General features: G+C 38.4%; 4 gene segments (V, D, J or C); all 4 read right to left on the bottom strand.

The window, feature by feature from the left end:
• The window catches only part of LOC124073330, a 55,258-nt gene extending 35,766 nt beyond the window's left edge, over window positions 1-19,492 (bottom strand). Inside the window, 2 exon segments of the C gene segment in view lie at window positions 18,988-19,296; window positions 19,432-19,492. Of these exon segments, the coding sequence occupies window positions 18,988-19,296; window positions 19,432-19,477 (355 nt within the window).
• Window positions 14,774-15,257, bottom strand: LOC124073369. The segment is given in 2 exon segments: window positions 14,774-15,098; window positions 15,189-15,257. Coding segments are annotated over 2 exon segments (345 nt in total).
• Window positions 17,843-18,320, bottom strand: LOC124073352. The segment is given in 2 exon segments: window positions 17,843-18,168; window positions 18,252-18,320. Coding segments are annotated over 2 exon segments (360 nt in total).
• Window positions 19,493-20,452: 960 nt separating the features above from the next.
• LOC124073343 lies at window positions 20,453-21,465 on the bottom strand. The segment is given in 2 exon segments: window positions 20,453-21,095; window positions 21,181-21,465. Coding segments are annotated over 2 exon segments (366 nt in total).
• Between the last annotated feature and the right edge of the window lie 2,705 nt (window positions 21,466-24,170).

Here is a 24,170-nt window from a genome sequence, read left to right as displayed (position 1 = left end):
CAGGCTTTGCATTGACTCCTCCTCACAGGACTGAAAGAAATGATGAACTGATTAATTATCAGCTGAAAGGATGGAATATATTCAAATGCCGGTAACACTGAGAGAACAGGAGTGACTGAACAAGACAAACAAGACAGAAGTCAGTGAGATCCAGGAAAAAGTTCCTAATTCAAAGAATAAAAACATGTAACCAACGTGTGCATTGCTCCTTCATGCAGTTAATGTGGGGTGGGTTGTGTGACAATGAAAATATCTGACTTTTGTTTTTACATGCAGCACTGACTCAAAGTAAAAAGAGAAGTGGGAGGATCAGAACAAAATAAAATCTACACCAACAAGAACGGTCTCAGCCTGACAATGCCTAAAAGTAAAAGTTATGTTTGAAAGGAAAAATGTGAAACTGTTTCACATTTTCATGTAAAAAGAGCTCTGAAAAGACTCAGTGATGGTAAGAGTAAATCAGCATTTTTCAAAAATATTTATAATATCCAAATGCTTGAGTCTAAAGAAAAGAAGATGTTTCATTGTTAATTTGTCATCAAAGCCCTGAAAGGCTTCAGAGCTTCTCATACATGCTCATCCAGCACTTTTAATGTTCTGTTGGTGTTGTGGTGAAGCAAACTCACAAAGGGTGTGAGTATAAAACTCAAGTTCAGCCCAGGGACTGAGTGTCAGTCAGTTAAGATCAATGAGACGAGCAAATATGAGAGACAGAATCTTGACACTGACTGCCATCTAGTGTTTCATTAAAGGAACTGCAACCTTATTTTTTTATTTACAGAATGTGACCGAATTTAGACACAAAACAGAATCAGAATTCATATGGCTGAATTGTGTTCATGTGGAAATGTAGGGTAGGATGTAGGGTAGACTGTGGCTTTCAAATTTATTTTGCATGCTGTCAAAAAAAAGAAAAATGCTTGTGTATGCAAAAAAATATTCACAAATATTTACTAACTCACAAAACAAAACAATTAAAAATAAAAACATTTTCAGGTTTGGGAATCACTGCACTGGCTTATGTCAGAATGAGCTTCTTTCTTTGTTGGAAAAACAGTTGTCACCTGTCATCGCAACAATCAAGGGGAAACACCTACTGAATAATGACAATAGCCTTCACAAAACACGTTTCTCATGGTTCCAATACTACTTACTGCAGAGTTCAGACAAGCAAACCAGAACAGGCAGGGCAGATAAGGGAGAGGCTGGGCAGCCAATCTGAACACAAGAAACAAGAGTTGGTCCAAAACCACCAGAGCAAAGTTAGCAGAGAAAAGGGTCTGACATGAATACTACAAACAATATGATACAATCCAGCAAAGGTATGGTGAGATGACTGTTCCTGAAATAGTGTGCTGATTGGGCTGATTGGCCAGGAAGAGGAAAAGGTATACAGAGGAAACGGAGACTGGATGAACAAAGGGACTTCCCAGTTCTGCTCTGGAGAGGCTCAGTTGAGGACACCCCCACGGACATGGGAAGAGAGGGGGAAAAGAGGAGGAGCAGACAGAAAACACAGAGAAAAATACACAATCCTAACACAGTGTAATCACAAAATTTTCAATTTTAGCTTCAATCAGCCTAAGAGATCAGTACTGTAGGATTTTGTGCAGCTGCTCAACCAACTCCAGTCACTGTGAGTCTCGAGCACAATAATAAACAGCAGAATCTTCAGTCTTCAGACTGTTCATCTGCAGATACACCTGCTGTCTGCTGTCGTCTCTGGAGATGGTAAACCGGCCTTGGACGGACTGAGAGTAGTAGATGTAGCTACTGCCACTGCTGATATAAGCAACCCACTCCAGTCCTTTTCCAGGAGCCTGTCTGACCCAGTTCATCCCGTAGCTGCTGAATGTGAATCCAGAGGCTGTACAGGTCAATCTGTGAGATTCTCCAGGCCTTTTAACCACTGGTTCAGATTCTGTCAGAGTCTGACCATCAACACCTGTCAAAGCAAAAATAAAAGTTACATTAATGATTGGATGTAATTCATGTTAACATCAAGAGAGATTTAGAAAAATTCTTCACCTGCCCAGCAGACAGTTAAAAGCAGCAGTCCTGTCCTATAGTCCATCATGTTAAACTGTGTGTCCACTGTTCTCTGTCCTCTCTGCAGTCACATAAGTAGAGGTGGAAGACATCTGAGTTTTGCATTGACTCCTCCTCACAGTGTGGAACTGGATTTGACTTGACTGGATCTCACTTACCGTTTGGTCAAACTGAAAAATGATTGTTGACTTTTGGACAAATATTCTACAATTTCTTATCATAAAATATGAACAAAGAACATCTGTACAAACCTTGCTTTTCATGTTATATTGTTTAGTACCTTTCACAAAATGCTTCTAAATCAGACCATTTTCAGGGAAAGAAGACCCCAGCAGGAATAAAATTGAAGAGAAGTGATGAGAATATGGAATAAAATGTAAATCAAATTTTGAAGAGATGTGAAACCTCTCAGTACATGGGAAGTCATGTTTCTTTTAATATAAATAAATTATCCAGTCAAATTCCTTTCCAATTCATAAAACAAAAGTTTCAGTGAAAACAAAAAGTTTCCCTCTCTGCAGCCCGACTAATAAAGCTGGAAGACAACTACATTTTCCACTGCCTCGTCCTCATGGAGAGGACAGAGTGTATTGGACTTGATCAACAATGTAGGAGCTGTTTTACCTGCCAAATGAATTTGATTCAAGCCAATCACTTTACACTTGACATTTTGAAATTTCTTTAAACTAAACTTAAATATCCTCCAGCAAACAATATTCATCTGAAATGAATCATCTTGGTTTTGCACTGAATATTTAGGTCCCCCAAGGCAGATCACACACAACACAGAGGCACACAGAGATGTAAGAGATACAAAGTCTGTATTTCTACACAGGGAGAGTGAGGCAGATGTAGAGACTGGTGAGGTTTATATTGTGCAGAATCCACAGAGTGCAGCAGGGTGGTGAATGGAGTCAGTAATACGTTTCAAAGAAGGAGTCCTGTTGGGGCCAAATTATCTATTTAAGATGAATTACAGTTTTCATTTTGTTCCTTGTGATGACTTGTGTTGTGGTGCCTTGCCCCTCACCCTCCTCTCCTGTGAGCAGCTACATGCAGGTATTTAGTGCGTCAATCAGTGACACCTGGGAGATGCTGGTCAGACCAGGAAGTGGAACAGTTTTTTGACTGCAAAAGCAGACTGTGGAGAGTGATTTTGGCTTTACCGTTTTTTGTTTTTCATAGAACGAAACCAAAAGGGTTTGTAATTTCTGTTAATAAATTTTGAAGTTAATCCATGGACCCGCAGCTGCCTTTTGTTTTTTGTTGACCAGCTCAGAGACGGCTCTCATTCAGAGGCCGCAACAAGTCCAATTGGAGCGGAGGACTGAGATCCGGGTCGAGGCTGGAGGATTTCACCTCAGTCTGAGACTGGAAGTCTGATCTTGCAGTTGGAGGTGAACTGGACTGAAGGCACAGAAAGACGCAGAGTCAGTCAAGAAGATGAATATTCAAGAAGGACAACTAGATAACTGGACTGAAGCAGAGTACCAGGATGTGGAAGTGGACGATGTGGGCCAGCTGGTGGACTTGATGAGTGGAAAAGTTTCATTTGTCACATACAATGGAGCCAAATCTTGTTTGTTTGTAGTAATTAATTATTATTATGATCCTTCTTATTATTTAAGACATTTTGTTCAGACTGGTCAATCTGAAAATTAATAGAGGCTGAAGAGAACTGATTCAGTGATATTATGAATGCATTTATCAACAATGTCGTGTTTTCTTTGGTGAGCTATTCAAAGCACATTTGTAATGTTGTTATCAATTTACATAATTATTGTGAGTCAAACAGAAAAGATATTTTTTGAAAAATGCCTCCACTCTACATTTAATATTATTTAGACTGTATGTGATAATAATCAATGTTATATTCCTTTATACTGGTCCCCTGCTTTATCTGTCTCTTTAACAGTGAACTCTTTAACAATGAACTGAACTGCTGGCTTTGACAAATCCACAGAGACTCACATCCAGCTGCCAACAGCAGCAGCAGAGCTACAGAAAACATGGTTTATGTTGAAACTGACGTGCTGTGAACTCCACTGACAGCCTGATGTGAAGTTTTTATAGCTGAGGAACAAGGAAGCTCACTGAGTTTGCATACAATCAAACATCAATGTTGGTGTGACTGGAGCCAATAGAAGAGTGTGTTGACTGTTATTATATCTGCAGAGTGAAAACATGCCTGGAAATCACCTCTGATTTACATGTGATATTTTAACTTCATTGCACACTCAGCTGGAACATTTTGATAATGTCCCTACAACTTTAATCTTTGCTTTTACTGTAAACTATTCAGAATTCCTAATTAATAATTAATCCCTGGAGGGAAATTCTTGTTTTTACAGACATTGCACATGCAGTACTCCCGACCAAGAAAGGAGAAAAGTGCAGAGTATAAAAATAGGATAAACAAAAAACTAAAATCTCAAGTACAGGTATTTACAAAAAACTGTATTCAAATTTTTTAAGAAAAATTTAAAAATACAGGTATGTACATGTGTAAAAGAGCCAATATGTACATTGTATATACAAGTGAGTGTGTCCGTCACAGTGCTGAGTTTAGCAGTTTGATGGCGACAGGCAGGAATGATTCCCTGTGTCGCTCTGTGGTACATCGTGGCAGTATGAGTCTGTTGCTGAACGAGCTCCTGTAGCCGATCAGCACATTGTGGAGAAGGTGAGAGGGAAAGTCCAGTATAGTCCTTATTTTGGACAACATCCTCCTCTCGGACACCACTGTCAGAGAGTCCAGTTCCTCTCCCACAACATGGCTGGCCTTCTTGATGATTCTATTGAGTCCGTTAGTGTCCCTCACCCTCAGGCAGCTGCCCCAGCAGGCAACGGCATATGTGATGGCACTGGACACCACCGACTCGTAGAACATCCTCAGCATCGTCCTGCAGATGTTGAAGGACCTCAGCCGCCTCAGAAAGTAGAGGCGGCTCTGGCCCTTTCTGTAGACCATGTCCACGTTCTTGCACCAGTCCAGTTTGATGCTTAGATGAGTTGAATTGACAATAATTTGATGTTAAAAATGTTAGTAAATTTTCTTATAATTATATTCTTAACACTGATTATCATTGCAGTTCAATCTTATTATGTAAATTTGAGTGTGATTGGGTACAAAGATAAGATTGATTGCAGTTTTCAGTGATTGCAGATGTGAAGCCGAACAGAAAAACTTGGAGAGAAACAGCAGCTGGAATTGAAACTAAATCTTTAAAATTAGATGAAAACTATGGTCATACATTGCTTTTTGTAAGCGATAAAAGTATTTTATCTTTATGTGTGGTTTAATCAGAAATACAAACAGTCTTCAAGCAATCAAACATGACGCTTTGCGGATCAGAGTTTCTTTCTTTCTATTATTTTTGTTGTCTTTTTCTCTTTTCTTCAAGTAAATAAATAAATAAATAAAATGTGGCAAAAACCACAGAAATTGTAACACATGAAGGCACAGGATTATTCCTGTCGTCCTTTTTACAGCTGATGGAAAACACCTTGTAATCACACTTCATTATTCAAAATGTGCTGAGTCAAGTTAATAAATGACTTTTGTTGAGGGTAGAAAAGTTTAAGTTTGTTTAAATTTGTAGCTTTGTTCAGTATAAGTTTATTTTCAACAACTTCATTGTTATGCTGTCTGTGGCCCTTTCTTCAGCAATGATTGTTATTGTGTCTTGTATTGCCTTATTAAACATTATTTACAGAGTACGTCCCATGTAAGATAAACATGAAATAATTTATCAATTACATGATTTGAAAAAATATAATATATATATATTATCAAAACTATAAAAAAAACTTCCTGTTCTCTACCAGCCTGAGTGATCAGTCCTGTAGGATTTTGTGCAGCTGCTCAACCAACTCCAGTCACTGTGAGTCTCGGGCACAATAATAAACAGCAGAATCTTCAGTCTTCAGACTGTTCATCTGCAGATACACCTGCTGTCTGCTGTTGTCTCTGGAGATGGTGAAGCGATTCTGGACTGATGTGGAATAAGCTTTAGTGCTTCCACTCGGAGCAGAAATGTAGGCAACCCACTCCAGCCCTTTTCCTTCAGCTTGTCTGATCCAGCTGATATCAGCATTGTTATCTGATATTCCTGCATATGTACAGGTCAGTTTGTGAGATTCTCCAGGTCGCTTCACCGCTGGTTCAGATTCAGTCAGAGTCTGACTGCACACGCCTGGGAAGAAAGGCAGTTTGATCAGAACAGAGCAGAACAGAAACCTTGACACAGAAAGTAAAGAGTCCAGAAGTGTGTATTCACCAGAAATCAGTGACAGCATCAGAAACATTATACATGTAGCTAAAGTCATCATGAAAATGATTTGGATGTCTGGATGCTGGTTTGGTCTCTCTGCTTCAGCTTGCAGTGAGATAAATAAAGATGGATGAGATCAGGCTTTGCATTGACTCCTCCTCACAGGACTGAAAGAAATGGTGAACTGATTAATTATCAGCTGAAAGGATGGAATATATTCAAATGTTGGTAACACTGAGAGAACAGGAGTGACTGAACAAGACAAACAAGACAGAAGTCAGTGAGATCCAGGAAAAAGTTCTTGATTCTAAAAACGTGTAACCAAAGGGTTTATTGCTGCTTCACATGCTGTCAGTGTGGGATGGGTTGTGTGATCATGAAAGTATCTGACTTTTGTTTTTACATGCAGCACTGACTCCAAGTAAAAACAAGTAAAAAAGAAGGAGTATCAGAAAAACAATGAATCACTCCAATAGGAATGGTCTCAGTCTGACAATTAGTTTTGTTCAAATTTTCGTGTAAAAAGAGCTCTGAAAAGTGAAGGAGAGTGTAAATCAGCATTTTTCTAAATATGTATAACATTTAAATATTTGAGTCTGAAGGAGAGAAAATGTAAACTTTTGTCAGCTTCTACTGATGAGAAAAACAAATGCAGCTGCGACCTGTTCGATGTTTTTCCTTGGCAGGTATTCATGACCAGCATTAAACCAACAAACACTGAGGTATCTTTATTTATGGTACATTTTTGGTTGTAATGCTTGTTGTGTGTTACTTTTAAATTGTATTAATTTGAATTAACCTAATACATTAAACCTCTTGTGTATGTGGTTGAGTCACATGGTCTCTGGGTATTTGTGCAGGTCTGTTGGTGGTTTGTGTCACTGTGGGTGGACGTACACAGTAATAAACAGCTGTGTCCTCAGGCTGCAGATTCTGTCCTGTTAGAGTCACTGTTCCAGCAGAAGTGTCTCTGCTGTAGCTGAACTTGTTCTTCAGAGCATCATTTTGATAAAAGCTGCCACCACTTCCACCCCACTGATGAGAAATCCAGTCCATTGGTTTTCCTTCACAGTGTCTGATCCAACCTGTTGCATAGCTGTTATCAGTCACAGAATAACCAGACAGCCGACAGGTGATGGTCAAAGACTGTCCAGGCTGCACAACCATTGAGTCTGGCTGGATGAGATCAATACTGTTCACACCTGTGGAAACACAAATCAACATTATCTCCATCATTCATCTGACTGTTCAGTGTTTCTAATGTGTTTATTAGTGTGAATCCACTAAAGCTCCTCACAGGATCCAGCTGCCAGCAGCAGCATCAGAGCTACAGAGAACATGGCTGATGTTGAAGCTGAACTGATGTGAGCTCTTCTGTCCTCTCACTGACACACTCACACACACACTTCAGTTCCTTATGAGGAACATTTATTTGCATGTCGCTGAATAATCTGTCATTTAAATCAGTTTGCAATCAGTGTGTCTAATCGACTGATCCCACCAGATGTGCTTTTATCTAAAGAACATATTTTTTATGAAAGACCTTCTGTGGACCTAAATCTCACTAACAAGATGATTACTTTAGCAAAATTGTCATGCTACTGGGATTTAATATGTAAAAAAAAAATTAGATGTCCCAGAATAAATTAGAAGATTATTATCTGATTATTGCAGAATGTAGAGCATATTAGGGCAACATTTTCACTCTGGTTGAAGTAATGTTGTAATTACAGTAATGTTGTCTTCTCCTAAGTGCAGGCATTGTTGTGATGTCATGATAAAGTGTCCCAACACACTGATAAATATGTTTTTTATATGATTTAATGAAATGTGTTTCATTGTTAATTTGTCATCATCCAATCCAAAGTTTGATTTCAAAGTCCTGAAAGGCTTCAGAACTTCTCAAACATGTTGATCCAGCACTTCAAATGTTCTGTTAGTGTTGTGGTAAAGCGAGCTCACAAAGGGTGTGAGTATAAAACTCGACTGTCAGTCAGTTAAGATCAATTAGACGAGCAGATATGAGTCAGTTTAACGTGACAGAGGAGACAGAAACTTGACACTGACTACCATCTAGTGTTTTATCAAGGGAACTGCAACATTACTTTTCACTTCAAATATTTCAGAACCTCAAACTGTATTTGTCAGTATATCTTTTACATACACTGAAATTCTTTCTCTACATTTAACCCACCACTAACTGAACACACACATGCAACATGCAGTGAAATACACAGGAGCAGTGGGCTGCCATGTCAGGTGTCTGAGGAGCAATTGAGGGGGTTAAGTGCCTTGCTCAAGGGCACAACAGCCAACTAATTGGAGGTGGAGGGCATTGATCATTCAGTCCACCACATCCAAATTTTTCTTGCCAGTCCAGGGTGGAATTGAACCGGCAAACCAACAGTCACAAGGCGCTTCTCAAACCTCTGACTTCCTGTCTGACCCAGTGCATCCAGTAGTCACTGAATGTGAGTCCAGAGGCTGTACAGGTCAATCTGTGAGATTCTGCAAATAGTTGAATCTTACTTGTATATTGTTTTGGAATAGCATGTATTATTATTATCTATATCAAAATCATCATCATTATTGTGGTTGTTGTTATTGTTATTATTGAATTGATTTTAGAGCAGTAAAATAATAATGCAACATTGTGTTACTGTGTCTCTGAAAAAAAAAATCATGCATTTGTTGGGAGGGAAATCTTTTTTGATGATTTTGCCAACATTTTCACTGTTCATTTGTTCTTAATATACTCATGCATCACCAGTCAACTGAATGTTTGTTGACATCATTTACTCAGACCATGACTGGATAAAAATAGCATCAACTGCTCATCCGAAACTATACTGATTAAAAAGCAACAAGAACAATAAAAGCATTTTCAATTAAAAATATTTTTCATAACCTTTTCAAGACCTTTTCACCTTGTCAAGGAAACTGAAGCAAAACATGTAAAAAATAAACAAAACAATTATTGCTGTTATAACACTGGAAAATAAAAATTGAACCATTGATGCAATGTTTAAGTTGGTCCTTTAGGCAGACAAACATCTGCACTTGTTGCTCTTTCATGTTCAGCCAAGCAGCACATCAGATCGTTCCTGCTGGTTTCAGTTCTCTGGTTTTCTCATCTCAGCTTTGTCACAGTCTGGACGTCAGTAAACTGGGAGGCTGCTGTGGTCTGACTGGACTTGCTAATTGAGACTTTTTTTATTTAGAATTTCTGCAGTTTCTTGCAACGAGCAATACATTGTTCTAAATCTTTCATTTTTTAAAATTTGCCAAAATGCAAATTTCAGTAACAGGTGTATGATCTTCATGTATGTATTTATAAAACGCACATGGACACAGTTTTACCACATTGATATAGAAAATTATTTGATAATAATAATATAATTGTTACTATTGTTGTTAAATTAATTAATTGGTAATGACACAACTGAATGTTGCCAATGGTATAAATAGAGGAACTAGTTTTTGTATGAGTCTCCTCTTGTTGTCTCTCACTGAGTCTCTTCTGGCACAGAAATACACAGCAGAGTCTTCAGGCTGCACATTCTGTCCATTTAGAGTCACTGTTTTGCTGGAAGAGTCCAAGTTAACACTGAACTTTTCTTTAAGAAAATCTTTGACGTTAGTATCCGCACTCATCCACTCCAGTCCTTTCCCTGCAGGCTGTCTGATCCAGTGTGTGTAGTAGCTGCTCAGAGAGTAAGAGACCTGACAGGTGATGGTCAGACGTTGACCTGGCTGCACAGTCACAGAGGCTGGCTGTGTCAACTGTTCACACTTCACACCTGTTGAAAAGAGAAAATGTTTTGGAACAAATGATCAAGTTATACTGCAAAAGAAGAACTGTTGACTTTGACAAATCCACAGAGACTCACATCCAGCTGCCAACAGCAGCAGCAGAGCTACAGAAAACATGGTTTATGTTGAAACTGACGTGCTGTGAACTCCACTGACAGCCTGATGTGAAGTTTTTATAGCTGAGGAACAAGGAAGGTCACTGAGTTTGCATACAATCAAACATCAATGTTGGTGTGACTGGAGCCAATAGGAGAGTGTGTTGACTGTTATTATATCTGCAGAGTGAAAACATGCCTGGAAATCACCTCTAATTTTTGATATTTCATCTTCATTACACACTCAGCTGGAACATTTTGATAATTTTGTTACAACCCGGCTCAAAGGCTGCAACCAAAAACGGGAGCAGAGACGAGGATGAATCCAAATAAGCTAAATTTATTACAAAATATCACAAAACACCAAATCATAATAACCATCATCAGTATCAGTATCAGTAGTGTATTCATGCATGGTGATGGGTAGGTGTATGGATGCAAAAACCAAATAAACAAGAAGATAAACCAAAAGCCTGCAACACCGCAGAAATCACATGGCGAGTGTGAACCAAGGAAGTAGGAGCGCACCCTAAACTGAAGACCAGAGGCCCTTTAAAGGCACTGCACTGGGCCCAGGTGCAGCTCATCAGCTAAAGATGTCCCCTGCAAAACAGAACATAAAAAGCGATCACAGCACAACTAGAGGTGTGGAGGGGTCGTCACACCATGCAGCTGTAATCTTTGATTTTACTGTAAACCATCCTCAATGTGTTGTTTTAACAACAGTTTAATACTCTATTATAACATTCTGTTGCTTTTTACGTAATGGCAAATATCATCATTATTCTTAATAAAAATTCATCTAAACTAAAATCAGAATTGCATTAACAATGATGATGTGCACTGATGGAAGCGAAAGGAGCCATGTTTACAGTGTGTTCAGCATGTTGTCAAGTGATTACAACACACATGAAATATGATATGAACTGTTTTCCTCACAGAATTTATTTACTCTCAGCATCTCCTACATCACATTCATGAATTACTTCTGAGCACAACTTCTTGTATTCACTGCATTTAATTCATCTATTGATTGACCTGCTGTATTTCCTGCACACAGCAATACAGCGACAGCAGCCAGGATCATGTAAAAAGTATGAAATCTTCAGTCTGATGCTGCTTGTTAGCAGACAAGATTTTTAACATTTTCAGAAAAAAAACGCTGCTCAGTAATTGAAACTTGGACTAACAAAATAAAATAAAGAAAACTACATTCGAATGTTCAGATCACTGATCATAGAGTCTCCTTTCAATAAATGAGGAGAGAAAAACACAGACATTATTCTGGCAAATTTTTAGAACAATTATTATGATTATTATTATGGTTATGGTTATTGATCATTATTATGATTATTATTAGTGTTATTATTATAGTTTCAGCAGCCACATTGTTGTACTGTATTTGGTTCTCTAATCAACAAGTAATCTTTATTGTATTTTTAATGGGTTTGTGTTTGTGCGTATGTGTGTATTGTTGAATAACAAAATTTCTCATTCAACACTTTCAGGAGATTCCATATTTTTTATTAAAAATATAAACGAAATTTAAGATAAAAAACTTCTCATAACTCATTAAATTCATTTTAAAAAGATCACTTGCATTTGCAATTTAAAATGAAGTATAAAGCATAAATACATTGTTTGGACTCCATCAGAGTGAGAAATGAGTCGTGTAGGATTTTGTGCAGCTGCTCAACCAACTCCATTCACTGTGAGTCTCGAGCACAATAATAAACAGCAGAATCTTCAGTCTTCAGACTGTTCATCTGCAGATACACCTGCTGTCTGCTGTTGTCTCTGGAGATGGTAAACCGGCCTTGGACTGACTGAGAGTAGTAGATGGTGCCACCACTACTGCTGATATAAGCAACCCACTCCATTCCTTTTCCAGGAGCCTGTCTGACCCAGTGCATATACAAGCTGCTGAATGTGAATCCAGAGGCTGTACAGGTCAATCTGTGAGATTCTCCAGGCCTTTTAAGCACTGGTTCAGATTCTGTCAGAGTCTGACCATGAACACCTGTCAAAGGAAAAAGGAGGTCATGTGAACTGCTATCCTAAATTGAATTCCAGCAACAAATTATGATGAGTAAACATGTTCACCTGCCCAGCAGACAGTTAAAAGCAGCACTCCTGTCCTATAGTCCATCATGTTAAACTGTGTGTCCACTGTTCTCTGTCCTCCCCTCTGCAGTCACATAAGTAGAGGTGGAAGACATCTGAGTTTTGCATTGACTCCTCCTCACTGTGTGGTGCTCATAAGTCAGACCGTTTTCATAATATCAATTCAATTCAGTTCATTTATATAGCTTTATATAGCTTTGATTCTCAATAAAAGTTATCTCGTGACGCTTTCCAATTAGAGCAGGTCCAGATCAAACTCTTTCAATAAATTTTGCTTTAATTAAATTTAGCTTTCAGTCTCCTCTTAAATGTAGAGAGGGTGTCCGCCGCCCGGATCAAAACTGGAAGGTGGCTCCACAGTAGAGGAGCTTGATAACTAAATGTTTCCAATCTACTTTTGAAGACTCTAGGAACCACAAGTAATCCTGCATCTTGGGAATGTAAACCTCTGGGCATTGTCAACTCTTTAAGGTATGATGCTGTCTGGCCGTTCAGAGCTTTATATGTGAGGATGGGAATTTTAAACTCCATCCTGGATTTTACAGGCAGCCAATGTAGAGAAGCCAGTACAGGAGAAATATGATCTCTAATGCTGGTGAGTAATCATGCAGCAGCATGCTGGATTAGCTGGAGAGTCTTTCAAGAATTATGGGGGTTACAATAATCCATCCTGGAAGTAATAAATGCATGGATGAATTTTTCTGCATCTTTCTGACTCAGAAAGTGCCTAATTGTTGCAATACGGTGGAAAGAATGCTGTCATTGAACTGTGTGTTATGTGTGAGTTAAAGGACACGTCGTGATCAAAAATAACTGCTAGATCCCTTAAGAGAGAGAGAGAGAGCTCACACCATCTGAACACCATCTTAATAGAATACAATATAATGTCATATTAGATTAGATGAAATATTATAACTCATAATGTTCTTTACTGATAGTTAAAAAAGATAATAACAATAAATAAATAAACAAATTACTAAATAAAGTGACATGGACACAACTGAATGTTCCCAGTGGCGTAAATAGAGGAACTACCGGTAGTTTTTGAATGAGTCTCCTCTTGTAGTCTCTCACTGTTGAGAGACTGTCTGTTGTCTCTCATTCTTAATAAAAATAAATCAATTCAAATTTGCATTAGCAATGATGATACGCACTGATGGAAGCAACAGGAGCGACTAAGAAGAAAGCTTGCTGTAAAATGACTGAAACACACTTTAAATATGATGTGAGCTCTTTTCCTCACAGAATTGATCTCAGCATCTCCTACATCACATTCATGAATTACTTCCGAGCACAGCTTTTTGTATTCACTACATTTAATTCATTTATTGATTGACTTACTGTATTTGCTGCACACAGAAATACAGGGACAGCAGCCAGTCAGTTCTCATATAGTTGTGATTGGTCAGAAAAATTGTATCATGTAAAAAGTATTAAAATTTCAGTCTGGTGCTGCTGGTTAGCAGAATAGCTTTTTAATGTTTTCAGGGAAAAAAGCTGCTCAGGAATTCAAACTTGTGCTCACAAAATAAAATAAAGAAAACTACATTTGAGTTTGGGGTGTCAGAATGAGGAGAGACAAACACTGAAGAAACTGCAACATCTGCAGCTCTCATCACTCACTTCAGATTCCACATCATTAACAGACATTATTCTGGCTTATTATTATTATTATTATTTTGTATCAGTAATAACAATAATAATAGTAATAATAGTAATAATACAATAAGATTATATTATCAACAGCCGTATTGTTGTCCTGTATTTGGTCAACTAATCAAAAAAGTAATCCTTATTGTATTTTGTATGTTTTGGGCAGCACGGTGGTGCAATAGTTAGCACTCTTGCCTCATAGCAAGAAGGTTCCAGATTCGAATCCCGGTCTGGGCCCTTCTATGTGGTTAATTGGCTAATCTACATTGCCCCCAGGTGTGAGTGTGTGTGGTTGTCTGTCTGCTGTGTTGGCCCTGCAATTGACTGGCTACCAATCCAGGGTGAACCCCGTCTCTGGCCCGTAGTCAGCTGGGATAGGCTCCAGGTACCCCGTGACCCTGACAGATAAGCGGTATAGAAAATAGATGGATGGATTACGCATGAGAAACATTCACAACCAAGATATTCACATTGTTTATAACAACAAATGAACAGGGAAATATTTGTATCCTGTTTTGATTGAAGCTTCTGTGGTCAAATTATATATTTCATGGTGCATGTTCTTCATGTGTGTACCTAACATTGGAGAAAATTTTACCCGCACCATAACAGGTTGCTAAGGAATGGAATATAATTTACTCAAATGAGAGAAAAGATGTCATAGTATGCAGTTTTCATCACAATTTCAATAAGAATTGCAAAAAAAGTGATGCTGAGACAGCTGAATGTTGTCAATGGTATAAATACAGGAACTAGTTTTTGTGTGAGTTTCCTCTTGTTTTCTCTCACTGTGGGTGTCTGGCACAGAAGTACACAGCAGAGTCTTCAGGCTGCACATTCTGTCCATTTAGAGTCACTGTTTTGCTGGAAGAGTCAGCATCGATACTGAACTTGTTCTTCAGAGAATCTTTGTAGTATGTGGTGGATCCAGCTCTCATTCCAATCCACTCCAGTTCTTTCCCTGCAGGCTGTCTGATCCAAGCTGTGTAGTAGCTGCCAAGAGAATAAGAGACCTGACAGGTGATGGTCAGACGTTGACCTGGCTGCACAGTCACAGAGGCTGGCTGTGTCAACTGTTCACACTTCACACCTGTTGAAAAGAGAAAATGTTTTGGAACAAATGATCAAGTTATACTGCAAAAGAAGAACTGTTGACTTTGACAAATCCACAGAGACTCACATCCAGCTGCCAACAGCAGCAGCAGAGCTACAGAAAACATGGTTTATGTTGAAACTGACGTGCTGTGAACTCCACTGACAGCCTGATGTGAAGTTTTTATAGCTGAGGAACAAGGAAGCTCACTGAGTTTGCATACAATCAAACATCAATGTTGGTGTGACTGGAGCCAATAGAAGAGTCTGTTGACTGTTATTATATCTGCAGAGTGAAAACATGCCTGGAAATCACCTCTGATTTACATGTGATATTTTAACTTCATTGCACACTCAGCTGGAACATTTTGATAATGTCCCTACAGCTGTTATCTTTGCTTTTACTGTAAACTATTGATGCTTAAATGAGTTAATTTGGCAATAATAACACTATGTCTACATTTTTATATACTTATGTTATTAAAACACTATTAAAATTGATTATCATTGCTGCACAATTTTATTATGTCCATCCGAACAAAGATAAGATTCATTGCAAGTTTCAGTGTTTGCAGATGATGCTGGAACTTTTATCGTTTTCTCCAAGCAAATTAAAATGTGGAAAAAATGACAGAAGTTGTAACACATTTAGACACAGGATTGTTCCTGCAATCCATTTTACTCCTAATGGTAAACACCTTGTAGTCACACTTCTGATTCAAAATGTGCTGAGTCAAGTTAATAAATGACTTTGAGGGTAGAAAAGTTTCAGCTCCAACATCCAGTGTACATGAGCAGCAGGAGGATTAAACTGAGTGTCTCCTTTTAGTGACAGAGGAGACAGAAACTTGACACTGACTGCCCTCTAGTGGTTTTATACAAGAAACTAAAACATTATTTTTCAGCATCATGAGTCACTTTAGATTCCACAAAACTGACAGACATTGTATTGTTTTAATTTGTAGTTTTCTTTAGTTTATTTTCAACAACTTCATTGTTATGCTGTCTGTGGCCGTTTCTTCAGCAATGATTCTTATTGTGTCTTTTTTTGTCTTATTAAACATTATTTATAAAATAGATTCCATGTCAGGTGAATATGAAATAATTTATCAATTACATATAAAAAAAATTACAAAAAATATATATATCACGGCTATATATAAAAAAAAAATCTTCAGATTTGGTCTCTACCCGCCTGAGAGATCAGTACTGTTGGACTGACTGCGAGTAGTAGATGCTGCTACTGCTGTAGATATAAGCAACCCACTCCAGTCCTTTTCCAGGAGCCTGTCTGACCCAGTTCATCTCATAGCTACTGAATGTGAAAAAGATCTTCACCTGCCCAGCAGACAGTTAAAAGCAGCAGTGCTGTCCTATAGCCCATCATGTTAAACTGTGTATCCACAGTCACATAAGTAAAGGTGAAAGTTTTACTTTCTGCTGGGACACCAACTCATTTGTGTTCCTGAATCTACTTCTATTCTGAAAGGAAACAAGATCATTTCACTGCAATGACTGCTAAATGTTTACTTACTTTAACAACATCATATTCTGTATAATATTGGATGCAGTTCATGTTTCTATTATGTTGTGGTTAATGTTTCTAGTCGCTCATTCAGGTCATTACTGTTGTCAAACTGTGAACAGCAATATTTTTGTAATGTTAGATGGGTCTCTCAGGTGACTGGATGAATTATGAAATTTGATTATTATTAGTATTATAAAGAATAATAAATTATGAACATTGTGATAAATAAATTATGATAATTTAAGACAGAGAACCGCTTGTCAATCCCCCTAAATTCACATCTCTTGTCTGTTCTGAATGAAACGATGAAAGATGATGAAGAAAGTGACATATTTCGTCATTGGAGGGAATTCACTCCAATGAAATTCATGTTCTGCATTTAACCCACCCAAGTGACGTGCACACACACACAGCAAACCCGGGGCAGTGAGCAGTGGGGGTTAGGTACCTTGCTCAAGGGTACTTCAGCCATGGACACCGGTACGGGGAATCGAACCAGTGATCCACCGGTTACGGGTCCGACACCCTAACCGCTGATCCACGACTGCCCCAGAAGAAGCTCCCGGGGAGCATATTGGGGGTTAAGTCCCTTGCTCAAGGGCACATCTGCCAGCTAATGGGGGGTGGGGACATTATCACTCCACCACACTCAAATTTTTCCTGCCCGTCCGGTGGGGGAATCGAACCAGCAACCTTCCGATCACAAGCCGCTCCTCCAACCTCTAGGCCACGGCTGTGCTTCAGAAAGGAAAAAAAAGACAGGACACATCGTCTGCTGTCACCTCACTCCAGCTGCAAACTGGCATGGTGCAGTGGTTAGTGCTGTCCCTTCATAGCAATAAGGTTCTGGGTTCAAATCCTGCCCCTTCAGTGTGTATGTTAATTAGCTACTCTACATTGGCACAAGGTGTGAATGTGTGGTTGTCTTTCTTTGTTTGTTGTCTGCAATTGACTGGCAACCAGTCCAGTGTATGCCCTGCCTCTCACCTGTAGTCAGCTGGGATAGACTCCAGCTCCCCCGCAGCCCTGACGGATAAGCAAAATAGAAAATGAATGAATCAACAAGTAATCTTTATTGTATTTTGTATGTGTGTGTGTTTGTGTGTGTGTGTGTGTGTGTGTGTATTGTTGCAATTTACAATGAAGTGTATAGTATAAATACATTGTTTGGGCACCATCAGCCTGAGAGAGTACTGTAGGATTTTGTGCAGCTGTTCAACAAACTCCAGTCACTGTGAGTCTCGAGCACAATAATAAACAGCAGAATCTTCAGTCTTCAGACTGTTCATCTGCAGATACACCTGCTGTCTGCTGTCGTCTCTGGAGATGGTAAACTGGCCTTGGACTGACTGAGAGTAGTAGATGTTGCTACTGTCATAAATAGCAGCAACCCACTCCAGTCCTTTTCCAGGAGCCTGTCTGACCCAGGCCAGATAGTAGCCACTGATTGTTAATCCAGAGGCTGTACAGGTCAATCTGTGAGATTCTCCAGGCCTTTTAACCACTGGTTCAGATTCTGTCAGAGTCTGACCATCAACACCTGTCAAAGCAAAAAGATAACATGTGAACTTGAAAGGCAGCTGAATTTCCAGCAGTAAATTGACATCAGTGAATATTCTTCACCTGCCCAGCAGACAGTTAAAAGCAGCAGTCCTGTCCTATAGTCCATCATGTCAAACTGTGTGTCCACTGTTCTCTGTCCTCCTCTCTGCAGTCACATAAGTAGAGGTGGAAGACATCTGAGTTTTGCATTGACTCCTCCTCATTGTGTGATGCTCATAAGTCAGACCATTTTCATCAGAAGAAAGTAAACAACAAGAGGAGTCAAATGAAAATTTAGAATATTAATTAAACTTTGAAAACAATTCAAGAGAAACATATAACCCTCAGATGGATGTCATGAATACCCATGTTTTTCTTTCAGGATAAATAAATTATTATTATCAGGCAAAAACATAATCATAAACTAAGATTTGTGGAGTTTTTTTCATCCTCTCTGCATTCACGTTAGTAAAGGATTTTTTCATTGGGTTTCTTGGACTTGGAAAACATTGTAGGAGACGCCAGTCAACCAAATTTGATTCAAACAAGTCTAAATTTTAAACTTACAACCTGACAATTTCAAATGTTTTCAGATTCATCCATTCATCATTTATATTTTATATTATATTATATTTATATATTATAATAATTACATTCCTTTATACTTTCCCCCTGCTTTATCTCTCTCTTCAACAGTGAGCTGGTGTTGAAATCATTAGTGGTCTGAGGGCTCCTCCTCTGGTGGCTTCATGTTCCAAGTGTTCAGACACTGAGGGGTTTTTGTTCAGCTCCACTGATGGTTTGTGTTACTGTGACTCTCTGGCACAGAAATACACAGCAGAGTCTTCATTCTTTAAGTTGGACAGTCTCAGATACACCATACTGTTGCTATCATCTCTACTGATTTCTACACGTCCTTGCACACTGCTGGCATAAGTGTTTCTGCTGGCATCAGAGTAGCTGCTCCCTATCCATTCCAGTCCTTTTCCTGCAGGCTGTCTGATCCAGATCATAACACAGCAGCTAAATGTGAAACCAGATCCCCTGCAGGACAGACTGAGAGTCTCTCCAGGATTTTTCACCACTGAAGTGGAAGGAATGGACTCCATATTCTGACCTGTACAACCTGATGAGATGAAAGGAAAGAGGAACAACAGAAGAAACTGAGACAGTCATCTGGGACATTTTCCGGTATCACTGACTGACCGTCAGTCCATGTTGTCTGATCAAAGATAAAACAGCAAGAAGCAGGAGAACTCACAGGGCAGAGAGAAAGCAACCAGCAGCAGAGTCAGTGTGTTCATCATCCTGAGGCTGGAGATGTGACCTCTGATGCTCCACACAAAGTACAAGAGCAGACAGCAGGACAGAAGTACACTGGACAGCCTGGAGATTTGCATGAGGATGTCATGAGGGGGGAGTGGCTCATGTACAGGCCCTCTGTTAGAGTTTAATTTAATGATATCATTTATTTTGTGGTCATGTTTTAATGATTGCTCATGTACGTTGGAAACAACATCACACCCAATCACAGCACATTTAAAACAAGTCATTTTAATTAGGTTTTATATTATGTGACTCTTGAAAATGAAATCATACGGTTTGCCTGACAGATATATATACTTTAAAGTATTTATTGATTTGAATGTTTGTGTTTGTTTTATTCTGTTACTGCAAACAGAAGTGAAATGAAAGATAATCTAAGTGAATATTTGAGTTTGCTTCAAGTTGTTGAAAACTTTTTTTCTTTTTTCAGACTTTTAACCCTCAGGAGTCGACAGACGCGCCGGCGCATCCTTATCACAAGACCACTTTAAGACGACGTAGCTGCAAGACGCAGCCTCGCTGAATCCCAGTTTTTTTTGTGTCGAAAGTGGGCACTTCAAACTATATACCAGTTTTTAAATTTTGTTAATATGTCAAGTAAAACCCGAGTTATGATAAAAAATATACGCACTGTTTTTTTCATGACCATTGCCATCACGTTTGGTGCGCGTTTGGGGCGCGCATTTTATTCAAGAAGACGCAGTAAACACCAGCGCATTGAGCGCACTTCATTCAGCGCATTTCAGCGCATGTTCCCCAGTCGGATTTTAGAGTTTTGTGTGATTTTAGGTCCAGTGTGTCAATACAGTATGTCAAAATGAAAAAAACAACAGTAAATCACACTTGTGAGGTTGTGCTGATCAAAAATGATTCCAAAATGGCAAGATAAAAAAAATTCTAAGTTGAAATATAAAATTAGAATCAAAAATAGTCAACAACTGACAATTACACATGACTTCAGAGGGTTAAAGGTTTCATTGTTCAAACTGGATATCTGAAGCCACAGACACTTGGAGCCTTTAGAGGAAACAAACTACTTCGGAAATGAAACCTGTGTCAAATACTATTTGCTGTACTGCACAACAAAAGGTCTGTTGGAATCAAATAATATATGTAAAATGAACTTTTTCAACAATGAAACATTACATGTGACACCTGGAAAAACCACTGAACTACACAATTGGTATGAAGTGTCCAGCTGTTTTCTCTAAGGGGTCATTTTCATGAAACATTTTGTTTGTTGTCTGTGGAGGTTTTTGTGCAGCTGCTCCACTGTCTTCAGTCACTGTGTCTGTCGAGCACAGAAGTAAACGGCAGAATCTTCTGCTGTCAGGCTCTTGACCTCGAGGTACTGAGTGCTGCTGGACACGTCTTCAGTCATGACGAAACCACTTTGAAAGGAGCTGGCATAGATAGCAGAGTTTGAACCTGCATCCATCCTCCCAATCCACTCCAGAGCTCTCCCTGGTCTCTGTCTTATCCAGTGAATATAGTAGCTTGTCATGTCAAACCCAGATATGATACATGACATCTTCACTGTGTCTCCAGGTCTTTTCACCTCAGAGGGAGTCTGGTCCAGTCTGATCTCACTCCAAACTCCTGTGAGCAAAGAAAATATGATCATTATCAACCAAAATTGTCAATAAGGTTTATAAAAGAAGGAACGCAGAATTGATTTTCTCACCATGAACAGTAACTACAAATAATAAACTCCAGATAATTATATTTTCCATTCTGTGATAAACACAGCAGTTCACTGCTCTCTGAGCTGAGTGTTTCTGAAAATGTGTCAAAGTGTCGCAGTGATGTGCCACAAGTTCCTGATGGTGTGTTTATAAGAGAGGAAGAGTTTGCATAAACGCCCTCTGCTGGTTTAGAAAGGGAACATGTGACACAGACACATTTTCATAAGTAGAAAATCTCTACACCAGCAGAGGAAACTGAAAAATATGCTGTTTGTGTTACTGAAAAAACAAAAAATATTTTCCCATCTTTTCTATTCATCCCATTACACAAAATTTAATTAATATAAGCATGTCATATTAATCTTGTATCGCTTCTGCAGTGCAGTTCAGGTGAGAGCTACATGAACACATTAAAACAGTTGAGTCCTCCTCTGTCTGTCAGTAACACACCAAGCTTTAAAATCACTGTTGATGGATATTATTATTATCAGCTAATGTTTTAACCTTCATTTAGAGTGTGTAGAAGGTTGAGTCTTGCTGTTTTCCGGGAATTTGTGCAGCTTGGTGGTGTGTATGGCTGTGCACCTTATTTAAATAGATTGATGTCAGTTAAAGTAAAAATTCTGTGACTTTTTTGCAAAAACAAGACATGTTGTTTACTTGTCTCAAAACAACCAATTACAAAAAGTGAAACCATTTAAAGGACTGTGATAAAATTTGGCAATAATAATCATTTTGAAAACTTGTTCAGTAACATTCAATTATTTGTAAGTTACTTCAGATAAATACACAATCCCCATGCATGTAATGTATGAAGACATGGCCACATTTCCATCACACTAATATAGAAAATTTAATGATTATATTCTGTTTGATTAGATTGTCTTCTCACATTATCTACTGCTTCCAAAGAAAACCCCACAAAATTGAAAAGAAAAAAAGCCACAAATAATAAATATTTTATTCTTAATTTAATTCTGCATGTTTCTGTAGGTCTCAACTGAATTTAACATTCAGTCACATCATACAATATGAGACCTTAATACTAATTCAGTTGCTCCTCAGAATTTTCATGACTGAAGATCAAATTCACTTTTACAAGAAACTGAAAAAAGTGAATGTTCCCAGTGGCAGAGGAAGTAGTTTTTGTATGACCCTCTTGTTATTGTCTCTCACTGTGTCTCTCGGGCACAGTAATACACTGCTGTGTCCTCGGTCTTCAAACTGTTCATCTGTAGATAAAGTTTACTGCTGGAGTCATCTCTGGAGATGGTGAACCGACCCTGGACTGACTGGGAATAATAGATAGGAGAACTAGCTGTGCTTATATAAGCAACCCACTCCAGTCCTTTTCCAGGAGGCTGTCTGATCCAGTTCATATACAAGCTGCTGAATGTGAATCCAGAGGCTGTACAGGTCAATCTGTGAGATTCTCCAGGCCTTTTAACCACTGGTTCAGATTCTGTCAGAGTTTGACCATCAACACCTGTCAAAGCAAAAATAAAAGTTACATTAATTACTGGATGTAATTCACGTTAACATCAAAAGAGATTTAAAAAAAATCTTCACCTGCCCAGCAGACAGTTAAAAGCAGCAGTCCTGTCCTATAGTCCATCATGTTAAACTGTGTGTCCACTGTTCTCTGTCCTCCTCTCTGCAGTCACATAAGTAGAGGTGGAAGACATCTGAGTTTTGCATTGACTCCTCCTCACAATGTGGAGACTGTGTGTACTGGATTTGATGTGAGTCAAGACAAATGAGAATAATTCCTGCATCTGAATTCGACATTTCAGTTTGAACGTTTTTGGTTTTCAGTTGTTTTAATCGTCGCTTTTGGTCAAAAGAGAAAATCCCCAATAGCAAAGATGCACGGAAAAACACATCAAGCAACTGAAACAACAAGTCCTTATACTTATATAATATATATATATTTTTATATATATATATTTATATATATTTTTCCCATTCTATATTTATGTGTAATTACTTGTCCTTGTGCTGCTATGATTACAAAATTTCCTTCAGTTTGTATCATGACCATGTTTATAACAAACAAACAAATAAGCAGGTACATGTTTACTGATGTCTTGTTGCAATCTTTTGCACTGAGCAATACTTTGTTCTAACTTCTAACTTCCATTTAAAATAATGTGTAAATCCTTCAAGTTTTTAATTTTGCCAAAATGTAACTTTCAGTATCAGATGCATGATCTTCATGTATGTTCATAAAAAAGTCACAAGGACACAGTTTTACCACACTGATATAGAAAATTTAACCAGCGTCAGTGTATGTTGTTACTGAGTATAATATAATTCAGTCAAATTAGAAAAAATAACGTAAAAGATATAATTTGTATTCCTGTTAGTTAAGATACGCAATGTAAATAATAATAATTATTATTATTATTGTTATATGATACAATATAAGAATTATAATTGTTGTTGCTGATTGTTAAATAAAAAAATTAATTGATACTGACATAAGTGAATGTTCCCAGTGGTGTAAATAGAGGAACTAGTTTTTGTATGAGTCTCCTCTTGTTGTCTCTCACTGTGAGTCTCTGGCACAAAAATACACAGCAGAGTCTTCAGGCTGCACATTCTGTCCTTTTAGAGTCACTGTGTTGCTGGAAGAGTCAAAGGTCATAATGAACTTGTTCTTTAAAGAATCTTTGAAATAAGCGCTGCATCCAGCACAATCACTTCTAATCCACTCCAGTCCTTTCCCTGCAGGCTGTCTGATCCAAGCTGTGTAGTAGATGCTGACAGAATATGAGACCTGACAGGTGATGGTCAGACGTTGACCTGGCTGCACAGTCACAGAGGCTGGCTGTGTCAACTGTTCACACTTCACACCTGTTGAAAAGAGAAAATGTTTTGGAGCAAATGATCAGGTTATACTGCAAAAGAAGAACTGTTGACAGAGAATAGAAGAGTGTGTTGACTGTTATTATATCTGCAGAGTGAAAACATGCCTGTAAATCACCTC

This window comes from Scatophagus argus, chromosome 16 (genome assembly GCF_020382885.2).
Source record: "Scatophagus argus isolate fScaArg1 chromosome 16, fScaArg1.pri, whole genome shotgun sequence".
NCBI lineage: Eukaryota > Metazoa > Chordata > Actinopteri > Scatophagidae > Scatophagus > Scatophagus argus.
The sequence above is the reverse complement of the archived record's forward strand: the minus strand, read 5'-3'. Positions and strand labels throughout refer to the sequence as shown.